The 12,411-nt window shown below is 42.5% G+C and overlaps 1 protein-coding gene and 1 long non-coding RNA gene across 11 annotated transcripts in view; one reads left to right on the forward strand and one right to left on the reverse strand.

Moving 5' to 3' along the window:
• Positions 1–12,405, forward strand: part of EYA2 (EYA transcriptional coactivator and phosphatase 2) — a 95,764-nt gene extending 83,359 nt beyond the window's left edge. For 8 of the 9 annotated variants that reach the window (XM_014943635.1, XM_014943636.1, XM_014943632.1 and 5 more), the window contains 6 exons: positions 3,629–3,687; positions 5,112–5,272; positions 6,301–6,415; positions 7,025–7,146; positions 7,977–8,077; positions 11,816–12,392. In XM_014943635.1, the coding sequence (XP_014799121.1) occupies positions 3,629–3,687; positions 5,112–5,272; positions 6,301–6,415; positions 7,025–7,146; positions 7,977–8,077; positions 11,816–11,896 (639 nt within the window). In that variant the 3' untranslated portion in view covers positions 11,897–12,392. Of the gene's footprint in view, positions 1–3,628; positions 3,688–5,111; positions 5,273–6,300; positions 6,416–7,024; positions 7,147–7,976; positions 8,078–11,815 lie in introns of all 9 variants that reach the window. The other variant, XM_014943634.1, reaches the window with a different exon arrangement.
• On the reverse strand, positions 1,488–9,231 carry LOC106888996. Of its 2 annotated transcripts, none has more exons than XR_001412237.1 (7): positions 8,951–9,231; positions 8,757–8,805; positions 6,886–6,969; positions 5,084–5,252; positions 3,600–3,732; positions 2,660–2,717; positions 1,488–1,580 (listed from the first exon to the last, which is right to left on the reverse strand). It is a non-coding gene; the product is annotated as an uncharacterized LOC106888996 (long non-coding RNA). The 2 variants fall into 2 exon arrangements; XR_001412236.1 differs by having other exon boundaries at positions 1,490–1,679.
• Positions 12,406–12,411: the final 6 nt, after the last annotated feature.

Consider the following 12,411-nt stretch of genomic DNA (forward strand, 5'->3'; position numbering starts at 1 on the left):
TGTTGTTAGCCAGGGCTTTATGTGTTTACAGGGCTTACCCAGAAGGGACTCAGGTAACTGTTTCCTGGATGCATTGTCTGCATGCATTTTTCCTGGCATGCTCAAGAGCCAGAATCCTGGATGTGTGAAAAGGCAAATCAGCAGATCCGTTCAGATAAACTGTTTCAAGTTTGCATCCTTTGTGCTGCAGCCTAGTAGAAAGGCCAGTTTCCCATTCAATTCACCCCTAACCTCGGGCTAGCCAGATAGAAGGAGGCTGATCACTGATCCCCAGGGCGGGTGGCTGACTGGAGAAGCCTTAGGCCAAGAGTTCTACCAAGCACTTTTGGTCTTTTTACAACAACAGATCCTGTGCCTCCTTTGTGCTGCAGCCTAGTAGAGAGGCCGGTTTCCCATTCAATTCACCCCTAACCTCAGGCTAGCTGGATAGAAGGAGGCTCATCACTGATCCCCAGGGCGGGTGGCTGGCTGGAGAAGCCTTAGACCAAGAGTTCTACTAAGCACTTTTGGTCTTTTTACAACAACAGATTCTCTGATGTCAACAAGTTAACTCTTAAGTTGAACGACTTAGAAGCTTGACTTTTTTCCCAACTGATTCAGGGCAGAGGAGGAGGTCGGTGCTTATTGAAGCAGTGGTAGTGGTGTGCCTGCCCCATAGCAAAGAGTCGAGGCACTAAACCTTCACAGGGGCAGCTGGTGCATTCCATTTCCAGGGCATGCAGTGACACAAGCATTGCCCCAGTCTGGGGGTTGTTAGCAACACAATCCGGGCAAGCAAGGCCTGCGTTTGCTGAGCCACGCATTGAAGTCATACAAGCGTGGTTTTGCCACAGTAATTCATCCACTCATGTGGCACTTATATGCCTGTCGACCACATCATCTCTGCTTGCAGTTGCAACAGTACAGGCAGATTAAATCCTTATGGTCTGCAAGTATAGGCCATACAAGATGTTGCGTACAAAGGGCTCTGATCACACTGTAGAATATATCAGCAAGTATTCTCTTGAAAGGAGGTATTCTCACTCTCTGTTCCCCTTTTGGGAAATCAGGGAGAAAAAGAGTTGCCCAAGGTTACAGATCACAGTGAAGTTAAAATATGAATTCTGGGCTTTCCAGGGTTGTGCTTTTTCTCTCAGATGCCTTTTGCTCACAGTGCAACACTGGCTAAAGAATAGTACCTTCCACCCACAGTCCCTCTGGAGATATTATTGTCTATCACTCTGAAAAACAGGTATTAAGGACAGGGGAACTGACAGGGGGATGAGGAACTAACAAACAAAGGGATTAGTGTGTTTACAAGTTACTGCCTTTCAGAGCCATCCCTGGAGGTTTTGTGTTCTGGGAACTGTTAACCCCTACCTAATGAGGGATGCAAGCTCTGATGATCAATCCACCAGAAGTTTAAAAATCTCTAACACAGTCCTGATACACAAATTGACAACCTGTGCATTTGTGAGGTGTTTTCATACGTGCAGGAGACATACCTTGAGACAGGACCATAAACGATAACAGAAGGAGCTTCTCTATGTGTCCTCAGGAACAGCTTGTATTTCACCGTACAGCAGAGGCTTTCTCTGAACCTGCAGTACCATTTCAAAGCTGCATGAGCTCTGGCTCCTTTACATGGGTGTACAAGGGTCTGATCCCACCTGGATGCAGGTTCTGTAGCACAGGCTGACCTACAGGTATCACAACAGTTATAACAGTTCAGTTCCCAGAGTTGTGAGGGTTGGCTGAGGTCTTACAGGTTTAACTCATTACAGGCTGTACACGCCACACACCGCTGAGATCCTGCAGTATCATTTTAAAAAGTCAGCAGATGTGAAAACCGGAATACGTCCCCACTGCAGACTTCCATTTGAACAATCGGGTCCTTCTTTTCAGCAGCCTAGATATCCTGCCTTGATTCCCTGCTCGCTAAGATTTCAAGGAAATTCTGCAAGAATGAAAAATTAGTCTCGTAACCAAGTAGTAAAACATGGTCCACATTCTTGTGTTAACCAGCTTCCCTGTGTTTCACCCAGTAACACGATAGGCTCAGCCGGCGGACTATGAGGTAGCGTCTCACCAAGTGTCATGGTATTTTATTAAGTCAGAAATGTGATAGCTACTGTTGTCACACTTCAGTGTACAGAACAATTCATTCACAAATGAGAAAAACAGATCCCTCCACAAATACCTTTCCCCTGACTTAATGCCCTGCATCATACAACTGAAGCGGAGTGGTCTGCATCAATATTATCCCAGCATGGCTCACAACAGCTACTGGGAGGGGGGCTTAAAAAACGATGGGGGTAGAGGAGAGAGAGAGGTGTCAGCAGAGATGGGCTGTTCAGCCGCTTGGCTCCAGTTACATACAGTAATATACACCACAGTGATAGGTTGATAAGATGACTGATGAGACGAGAACAAGATAAAATTGTATGACTTTTTGAGAATTATCTAAATTAAATGCTGCAGAAAGCTCATGATTATGGACAAGAACTCTCTGACATTTGGCCATTGTTAGCAAGTTTACTTACTTGTTACGGGATTTTTTTTCTTGTTTTTTTTTTTTGAAAGAGGCTAGTTTTAAAGTAATTCATAAAACTCCTAATTGTGTAAGGAAGCTCAAGTTCTGTGGTTTACAGAATACTGAAGTGGTGAAGAATAACTGTACCTTGGTTGGCGGCGGTTTTTCTGACTTCAGAGTCCTGTTGTACCAAGTGCTTTTACCTCTGTTGAAAAATCAACCAGAACAAAAGACAAATGTTCAGTTTGAAGCTTTCTATTTTGTTCTTACCTGCAAGGGTCATGGAGAAAGGAGATTTAAGGTGGTGGGAGAAACTTCCTGATTTTTCTCTTTCTAATCTTAATGCTAAAACTAGGAAAGAAACCAAAGAAATAACATTTCTCAAATTTTTGAGGCAGGGCCTTCACCATTCAAACAATGAAGGATTTGGGAAGATAAGATCTAGGGTGCATACTTTATGTAGGCTGAGCTCCAAGTATATATTCTCGTGAAATTTCCTGTGCATAGATTTCCTCGTTACTGACACACATTATTCCTTAACTCTCTCTGTGGCTGGGGCTATGAAAAGGTGCCGCCTTCAGTGCTTCAGCTTCCCCACACATCAAAGGAGGCTCGGCCCCCTCAGAACCAACTGGGAAAACAGCAGAACAAGCATCTCTGGAAATTTCTTTGGGACAGATCTTCCCCCCTTGTAATTACGTGGGCATACACCTCCTCTCCAAAGCAGTATTCTCACAGGGGGAGAAGCTGCCAAATCTCTGTCTTATCATGCATACAAAGTTTAAAAAACACAGTTTTCCTGACTAAAACACAAGCATCTCTCTCCCTTCTGTCTGCATAGGAAGGAGTTTTGCTTACTCTATTATTCAAGAGCTGTTGTGCCCTTAGATAACAGCAGATCACACACGCACACACACAGTCTATTCAGATTTCGTGCAAGTACCATGTGATACTTGTTCCTAACAATGAACTGGCTAGACTATGCCAGACAATACTAGCAATATGTAAGATTTTGTCTCCTTAATATTATCCTTAAAGTAATTCTTCGTTACGTTCTTTCAAAAACATTTTCAAAGCATTTACTTACTGCTGGATTTTTTTTTATACACTTCTCAGGACTGTGACCAGATCCACATAGATGATGTATCATCAGATGATAACGGTCAAGATCTCAGGTACGGGATCTCCAGGCTGGAAACTGCAGGTCAGGTAGTCCCCAGCTGTTTGAAAGTAGCAGGGGGCTGGTCACTGATGTAAAATAACGTTCTCAGCCATGTGCTCTCTCCCCTCCCTGGCTCCACACTGTCTGCTTTTATTAAGCACAAAGAAGCACGGAGTCCCCTTTCTCACATTAATATGCCTGTGCCTACTGTCAAGCCCTGACTATACTGTGCTTTGAACCATTTGGGGAGATATATCTAAAATTAGGTTGGACTCCCATCAGACTACTCTAGTTTCTGATAGGATCTGACCAGCCAGCTGGCACAGGTGGGGCCAAACCGCTTCAAAACCAGATTGAAAGGTTTCCCACTGCCCAATCTGTAATGAATGGGCTTAGTAGTGAGGATTGTGGACCTTGCCATGCCAGAGCCTTGTTACTGGTAGAAACTTGTATCAAAATTGCACCAAACATTATTATTATCTGTGTAAGGTAGATCATCGTGTATATTAAAACTACTTCTGGACAATTACATCTACCTTTCCCAAAGTGTTGCCTGCAGAGTCATGGTAATTGGCACAAGAATGAAATGTGCAGAGCTCGTATAAAGCCTTAAAATTATATTACTATATTATTTATTAATAATAATTTAAAAATATTATTATATTATTTATACCTGGTTATTTTGAAAAATTGGGAAGAAACAGCACAGAAAACAATGAAGTATTTTGGGGAAGAGAATTTTCCTTCTGCAGAGAACACTTGAAAGATTTTTTGCTGTAACTGAAATGCACATGTATATTTAGGTCTTTTGGCTCCAGTGGCCTGTAAGCAAGTGAATCTGGATAACTTTTCTGACATTGGTTAAAACATTAATTTGGGTTTTTATCTCAATCAGTGCACCTACTCCAGATTTGCTTTGAAATATTATCACAGTTAAAAACAAACAAACAAACAAAAAACCCAAAAAGAAAATTCAAATTTGTACATGTTGCAGGCAGTTAAGGTCCCTCTAGTTAATTTCTTGAATTTTTTTCTCAATCTATTGTGTGTTCCGAGCCTGTTCAGCAATATCACCAGACAGTTGGAAAGGTAACACCAGAATGTGTTCCTACAGGATTTGAGTATTTCTGCAGTTACCTTAGCAGCCTGGATGACAGGCAGGTGAGGAGTTTTAGTGACCTGAGGACCGTTAGCTGTTGTCAGAGAACCTCAGAATTGGCAGGGAGTGATAAGTAACCTGCATGGTGTTTACAGTAAGAACATTGTTTAAATCTGAGTAACTGTGCTAGGGATGAACTCCAGTTCTGTACAGTGTGTCCTGCGAACGTCTCTGCTGCCACTTGTCTCCACATTTCATTTCAGTTCTTCCCACTCCCTGTTGGCACTGTATAGACTGTAATTATACTGACCTCTCCCCTTCCCTCCTCCCTTTCCCAGCACGTATAACTTCTCCGCAGATGGCTTTCACAGTTCAACTGCCAGTGCAAATCTGTGTCTGGGCTCAGGCGTTCATGGGGGAGTAGACTGGATGAGGAAATTAGCATTCCGCTACCGTCGGGTGAAAGAGATGTACAACACCTACAAAAACAATGTAGGGGGTAAGTGTCTGTGGTCAGGCAACAAGCTTGCCTTTCATCTTCCCAAATATTTCTGACCCCGCTGGGGACATCTATGGAGGAGGAGCAGGGAGCATTGTGATAAGAACACTTCACACTGAGCTGAGCAAGTGTTTCAGCAGTTGTCCTTAAATAAGGTTCTGTACAGGATTTGCAGGAGATAGGCTAAAATACCTGGTTTAGTGGTCAGAGAAGGACTCGGGTCTGAGAGGGGGGCTTCAGTTTGTAATTACTTGTCAGGAAAGCAACCTTCTCCAGTTTTCCAAAATGCATAGTAAGAGGCAAACAGTTCAAAACTAAATATGCCTCTTTTTTCCTACAGAACATATGGCTGATCTCTGTCTGAAGGCATTCTTGTATCCTAACTGCTTGGTTTTAACTCCCACAAAACGATACCACCAGATAGCTGGATGTCCCAGGTTCCTTCATCTCAGCTAATTCCAGACAGTTCTTCCAGTAGGCTGCTTTGCTTATCTTTTAGAAGACCAGTGCCAGGTCTCTGACTAGAAAGAAGCAAAACTCTGAATATTGCCACTTTTTTTTTTTTTCAGTTGGAGGAATAGCCTACCCGCATGTACTGGATATGTACATAGCTTTTCAGGAGAAACAAAACCATCCTGGCTTCAGCTGTCTCTAGCTCAGGCCACTACCTGCTCTAGGCAACAGTTCTTTCATTCTCTTCTTCACTTCCCATGCAAGCCCTATGCTAGCTCTGAGAACTCTGAGAGGAGTGTTTTAATGAGGTCCCACAGTGCGTGGGTGACCGATCCCATTCTGCTGGAAAGGAAGGGAGCTGAGCTGCGGTCCCGTAGGAGGGGGCTGCAGTTCAGGGCTGGTGAACCTCAAGGCAGACCCTTGGAGTGGGCAGTGGGCAAAGGGAAGCAGCACCAAGAGGAGGGCAGTGGGAGAGACAGGGTTCAGAACACAGACAGCAGCCCTTTGGTGTTCTACAGACAAAGCCATGTAACTGCCTTTCTGTGCTTCTGCAAAGATGCTTTCCCTGCTTACAGGTTTAATAGGAGCTCCTAAGAGGGAAACCTGGCTGCAGTTAAGAGCGGAACTTGAAGCGCTGACTGATCTCTGGCTCACACATGCTCTGAAGGCGCTGAATTTGATACATTCCCGGTAAGAACAGCTTGAAGAATTGCCTACAGGCTTGATCCAGGATCTCCTTTGCTTCCCTTTTTTCCCCCTCTAAACAAATCGAGACACATTTATAGGACTTTGCTGGCCAAACCTGTGGGAGGCCAGTCTGCACATGTTTGCCAGACTTGTATTATCAAGGGCTGGGGTAAGCTTGAGATGATGAACTGAGTAAAAGAAAAAACAGTCCTTTTTCTTGTTCCTCCTTGGCTACCTCATCTGTGGCACACTTTTCATGTGAGCAGATTTACAAAAGACTAGGAAAGGGAGAAAAGGGCCCTTTTATCTCTGAACACCTTCACTAAAAGAGCTCAGCACAGACATCACTACATGGTGTTTAAATTCCTGCAAAATAGATCCTGGCACACGTGCAGTAAGGCTGCACCACTGCAGTTTGTTTTATGGTTTCTTTCATTCTACTAAGCTGATAAAAAGACATTACCAATACTCACATTATCTGTCTCTAGCTGCATAGTCTCCCAATGGCTTGAGAACTTCCAGTGACAAAAGAAGTTTGCTTCCTGCCATCTTTCAGTCTAGAGTAAAAGAGAGAAACACGGATTGCCACTTCTACTGACTTCTGTTTTCTAGGCCTAACTGTGTGAATGTGTTGGTCACCACAACTCAGCTTATACCAGCTCTTGCTAAAGTGCTTCTCTATGGACTGGGCACTGTCTTCCCCATTGAAAATATTTACAGTGCAACAAAAACAGGTAAGAGCAAACTAACTTAGGCCTCACCGACGATAGACTGTAGTTTTATCCCTAAGTCAGGCACATCCAATTCAACCTGACCGCAATGAGTTTTATTTTTAGCTCCATGTTTACACATCTGTAATTCACATCCTGACCGCCCACACGTGAGATAATACAGGCTGGAAAAAAAAGATTAAAAAAAATAATGTTTTCCAAAGTGTCTCCATGGAGGAGTGAACCTGAAAACTACCCACCCTGGGAGCATCTGCTGCCTGTGGGATGTTCAGCTGTACCCAACTAGGAGCAAGTCTGATTGGACCTGCTACATACAGAAACACTGTTTGAATCCTCTTACTCTTGTAGAGGTGTGCCAAATGAGCTTTATGAAGCCGTGTGAGTAACAAATACTGGTAGGGGTGGCTTGAGGCATTTTTTTTGTGTTCTGTCTTTTCTGGTTTAAGTGTTTGAACCTCTGAGGTTTGCATTTTCTTATTTTTACTGCAACCAGAACGAACAGAAGAGGGCTCTCAAAACTAAATACCACGAGTGTTGCATCAGTCTACCAACTGCCAGGCTGAGCAGTGCATCAGAGTCACAAAGCTTACGGAAAACTGGCAGGATTTGGCAGTGCTTAGCTGATAAAGAAAATGGCAGTAGCCGACATGAGATGGAGAGAATCCATCTGAGATGAAGATTCAGTTAGGTTCTAATTTCAAAAGAAAACAAGGAATGTAGCAGCAAGTTCAATTAAGTAATTAGGTCTCAGCTCCAGTTCCAGAACCTGAATGTCAGCCCCACCTGCCTTATGTATCCAGATAAAGAAACGTGTCTTCTTTTCTGTCACTTAGGGAAAGAGAGCTGTTTCGAAAGAATAATGCAAAGGTTTGGAAGGAAAGCCGTGTACGTTGTAATAGGAGATGGTGTTGAAGAGGAACAGGGAGCAAAAAAGGTACAGTTTGTGGATGCCATGCTGGATTCTTCAAAGTTCTAATTTAAATGACCCTTTCTTTACTTAAGCATTTAATGAAGCTCTGTCTATTTGAAACAGTTTACAATTAGTCTCATTTCTTAATATGCAAAATACTCAACAACCTTATGAGAAATTTCCTACTGTAAATCCCCCCACACTGGCAGGTAGTGTCATTTTTCAGGTAGTTGCTGTGTCACGTGTTCCAGGAATCATTCTCGCTTAATAAAGATGGCTTTAAACACACAAAAAGGCAAACTCCAGTGTGTGATCTCAGATGAGCAAGCAGGACGAATTTCTGATCTACACATGTTGCTTTTGCAAATTCTAAATTATTGGAATTAGTTTTGAATTACGTATTAGAATATGCATATATACATGCATGTATTTATATTCATGACTCATTGAGATCATAGGGTGTAACGTCATTAGAGTGAATACAAGGGGACTAATACTGAGTTGCTGCCATTATTAATGATTTATGGATTAATGTGATTAATTTCACAAGCAAAATGATACTGGTGAGGGGAACTGTATACAAAGTAGAGCAGAAACGGCAAAAGCAGTATGGTCAGGAGTAACAAGCCCTCGGTGCTGTTTCAGGCTCAGTGCAGAGATGTGACCCACTGACATAAGTAGCATTAGAATTAAATGAACTGACCTGTGCATCCAGTTGAGTCCTCCAGTCATTAGTAGCCACAGCCCACTCACTGGGAAATGAGAATGGGAGTTTTAGGGAGCAGTTGAATCTTGTTTTGGGTAGACTGTGAGAAGAGAGAAGCTGGAACCCCAGAGCTTGGAAGAGATAAAAGCAAAATTTGAGAAGACCAAAGCCCACATTCTGCTTACACTTACCGGGGTGCAGGGAAGATTTAGAGATCCAGCAAGGAATCCTTCTGCCGTATAAAAGGAGTATCAGTGAATTAGAGAAGCCAAGAGTGGTACGAACATAGAGAGCAACAACCAAAGACCTGAAGGAAAGCAGTCAGGTACATGAAATAAATTGTACAACATGAGAACTGAGCAGCTGAAGTTTTGATTTCCAGATCTTTAGAACAGAAACCTTCCTGGAATTTGCATTTGTTTGGCTTTAGTCCCATCTTCAGCAAACCAGTTAATTTTTAAAGGGCACACTGTTGTAGCTCAGGTGATATACAAAACATTCCACCACAGGAACTCGGCTATACAGCTGACCCTTGTGCTGGAGGACCTGACATCTCATTCTGAATGAAGACCCTGCAAAGACTTTCCAAGTAAATTTGGGTTCTTTGGGTGCACAAATCCAGGAACAAAGGGATCCCAAGAAATAAGGTGATGGGCACATGTTCTATCCCCAGAATTGTATCTCGGGATGTCTTCAAAGCAGCAGAAACCCTCTTTTTTATAGTGCATTTCCCATGGCCAATGGAAGAGACAATGCCTGTCCCAACCTTGGAAAACTAGCTAAATCTGCAGCTTGTTCTCTTGTTCATGAAGGGTTAAGGAGTTGTCAGAGAAGAGTCCAAAATGCATGAGTGGGAATGAAGTGATAACAGCCTGCTGCTTTTGACAGCCCAGTGCAGTACTTCAAAGGCAGTGGGTCAGTGAACATGACTCCATCAAAGGCTTCGAGGGCTCTCGGCTCTATGAAGAAGTGGGAAGGTTCAACGATCTCCTATAGGCAGGATTTCCAAGAACCCTCTTGCTTGTGTCTCCTGGCCTAAGCAGCTCTCCCATTAGGAGAACACATTCTTTGCTGGGCTGTCACCTCCTTTGATTGATGACAATCATTAGTCAAGGCTTCTACACACCTGAGCTTTATACACACAAAAACCGAGGGGGGGAGGGGGCAGAGAGCCTTTCACTGTTTTGCCGACAGCACTGATAATATCTCCATTTTAGTGGGTCATTTTTCTTCACCTGTCTGATGAGTGATAAATCTGTAAATGCTGAACAACAGGAGTGGCCGGGAGGCCAAGTTTTTTTCTCATTTAAGAATGAAAAAATAGATAATTTAATGGAAGGGGTTTAATAACAACTAGGGAAGGGGGAGGGAGAAGGAAATAACTTTTCCCCTTAAAGTGAAATTGCAGAGCAGTGGATTCCAGTGGCTTCAGATGTCTGTGTTTGCTTGCTGTCTCTGCACACACTGATAAATAGCTTGAAGGAAACGTTTGTTTGCTGATAGGCAGCATACCAGAAGGGAGCTGGAGTTGTATTTAAACATTAGAGGAGTGTAAATAGACACTCTGTAAAATAAACATCTAGAACCACTGCAGTTTTTTTTAACACAGGTAAGTACAATTGGAAAAGGAACATCTCCATCGGAATCATCTATGTAGGAAGTGTATATTCCCTAGAGCCTTGTCTAAGATATTTGCACAGAAGCAGATTGTTACTGTTGAATTATTTACAGTGAGAAAATACTCAGAAATTGTATTTCCCTGCTGGAAAGGGAGTGAGCTCTGTCAGTGAAGGCTTTCTATGTGTTTGTTATTGCATACATATCCTTGTACAGAGAGTGGTGTTTTGGGAGGAAGCTAAGACCATCACAGTCCCAAATGTTGTTATAAAAATCTATGTGCAGAAATGAGCTGTGTCTTTGACCTAAAGTAAAACTGCTTTAACTGTTTTGGAAAAAAAATAAATCCAGCTCAAACCTCAGGCGCACCAGAACATACCACAAAAAGTTGTATTTAACATCTAAAAGCAAGTTAGGATTATTTTGAGGTTATCTCTTTGTGAGGCACCACTTGGATCGTAGCTATTGCTAATGATCACAGAACTATGTTATTCCCGTGGTGGTTGCAGAGAACTGTTTGTACCTTCCCACATCAGTTTCCAGCTCAGGTCCCCTGCGCGATCAAACTGCACTTGTTTCACAGCACTTTTAAAAAGCTGATACTTCATCCTCTTTCAGATACAAGTCGTCTTTTCCTAAAGTAAATGCACAATTTTCAAGAGATTTTAAAGAAGTTATAATGTGGTAGGCCACAGGTAATTGACCTTTCCAGATTTTGTCCAGATGCTGGTTAGACCTGGCTGGTTAGAACCTGGGCATTTGCATACAGAACTTCAGATTTATCTCAGTAAATACAAACTGTAAAACAGGGAGGCAGAAGAAGAGTATAAGATAGTCTCCCAAAACCAGGAATTAAGAAAGGTTTTTGGCAGGCATGCTGTCATTTTACAGGAAATGCAGTATGACCTATTGTTCAGTTAACTTGGAAAGGGAATTGATAGAAAGCACTTTGACTCTGTGTGGTATTTTACTTTTTGTTTACAATTTTATAAATTTTAATAACTTCCTTTTATGGTATGTATTATTTACTTGTCTGTGAAGCACTGACAACAGCTTTCACCTAAAATTGTTTCTAGAAATACTACAATTCTAAAAACATTTAATCCATTTAAAAAAAAAAAAAAGCATGAATGAGAGTAAAGTTTAGTAGCTAGTACTTTCAGAAAGCCAGCCCACATCCTCCATCATCTCTGAGGCAGGACATTCCTAAATTGTGGAAGATCCGTCTTCCTCTCCGCACAGGAGGAACAGACCAGCAAACAGACCCTTCCCACTCCCTCCCTTCCTGAGATGAGCCTCCTTGCCTGTGACACCAGGACACCCTGGTGGCCCAAGTACAAAGCTCTGTTCCTGAGGGTGCAAGCTAAGAAAGTTGTTTTGATCTCAGTATTAAACAAAAACAAACAAAAAAAAAATACCCTCTTTTGGTTTCACTCTAGCACAACATGCCATTCTGGAGAATCTCTTGTCACGCTGACCTGGAAGCTCTTCGGCACGCCTTGGAACTTGAATATTTGTAGCAGACCCCAACATCTTAGCACTGTGAGGGCTTCACTCAAACTCTTACATCGGTTCCACCTATTCCTCAGCATTTTCTTAGTAAAAAAAAAAATCCCACAGCAACTGCAGTTTTTCTTTTTTTTGAAGGAGAACCCTTTCAGTGGAAGCCTTTAAGAACTTGCAGCCAAAGAACATTGTACCAAGTCCTTCTTCCTTTGGACAGCGGAAAAGCCTTCAGATAGCTCGCTGGGGATGCTGCAGTTATTTGGTTAAGCCGGACGCATAGAGCCATAACTGCCTTTTTGCCATCAACGACAAACACTACAAGTCTTGGGTCTACCTGTCAGTTTTCTTGCTTTTGAAAGGGGAAGAGGACACAGTAAGGAGTCTCTGCACAGTACTTCACATCACATGGGACCTTCTGAAAATAAGAGTGAAACTGTTGATTTTTTTTTTGTTTGGTTTTTTTTTTTAATTTTTTTAATTTATGAACTAATCTCATTACTCTGGTATTAAGCTCTGTACCTGTGTTTTT

The sequence above is a fragment of the Calidris pugnax genome, unplaced genomic scaffold (assembly GCF_001431845.1).
Source record: "Calidris pugnax isolate Ruff unplaced genomic scaffold, ASM143184v1 scaffold118, whole genome shotgun sequence".
In the NCBI taxonomy this organism is placed as follows: domain Eukaryota; kingdom Metazoa; phylum Chordata; class Aves; order Charadriiformes; family Scolopacidae; genus Calidris; species Calidris pugnax.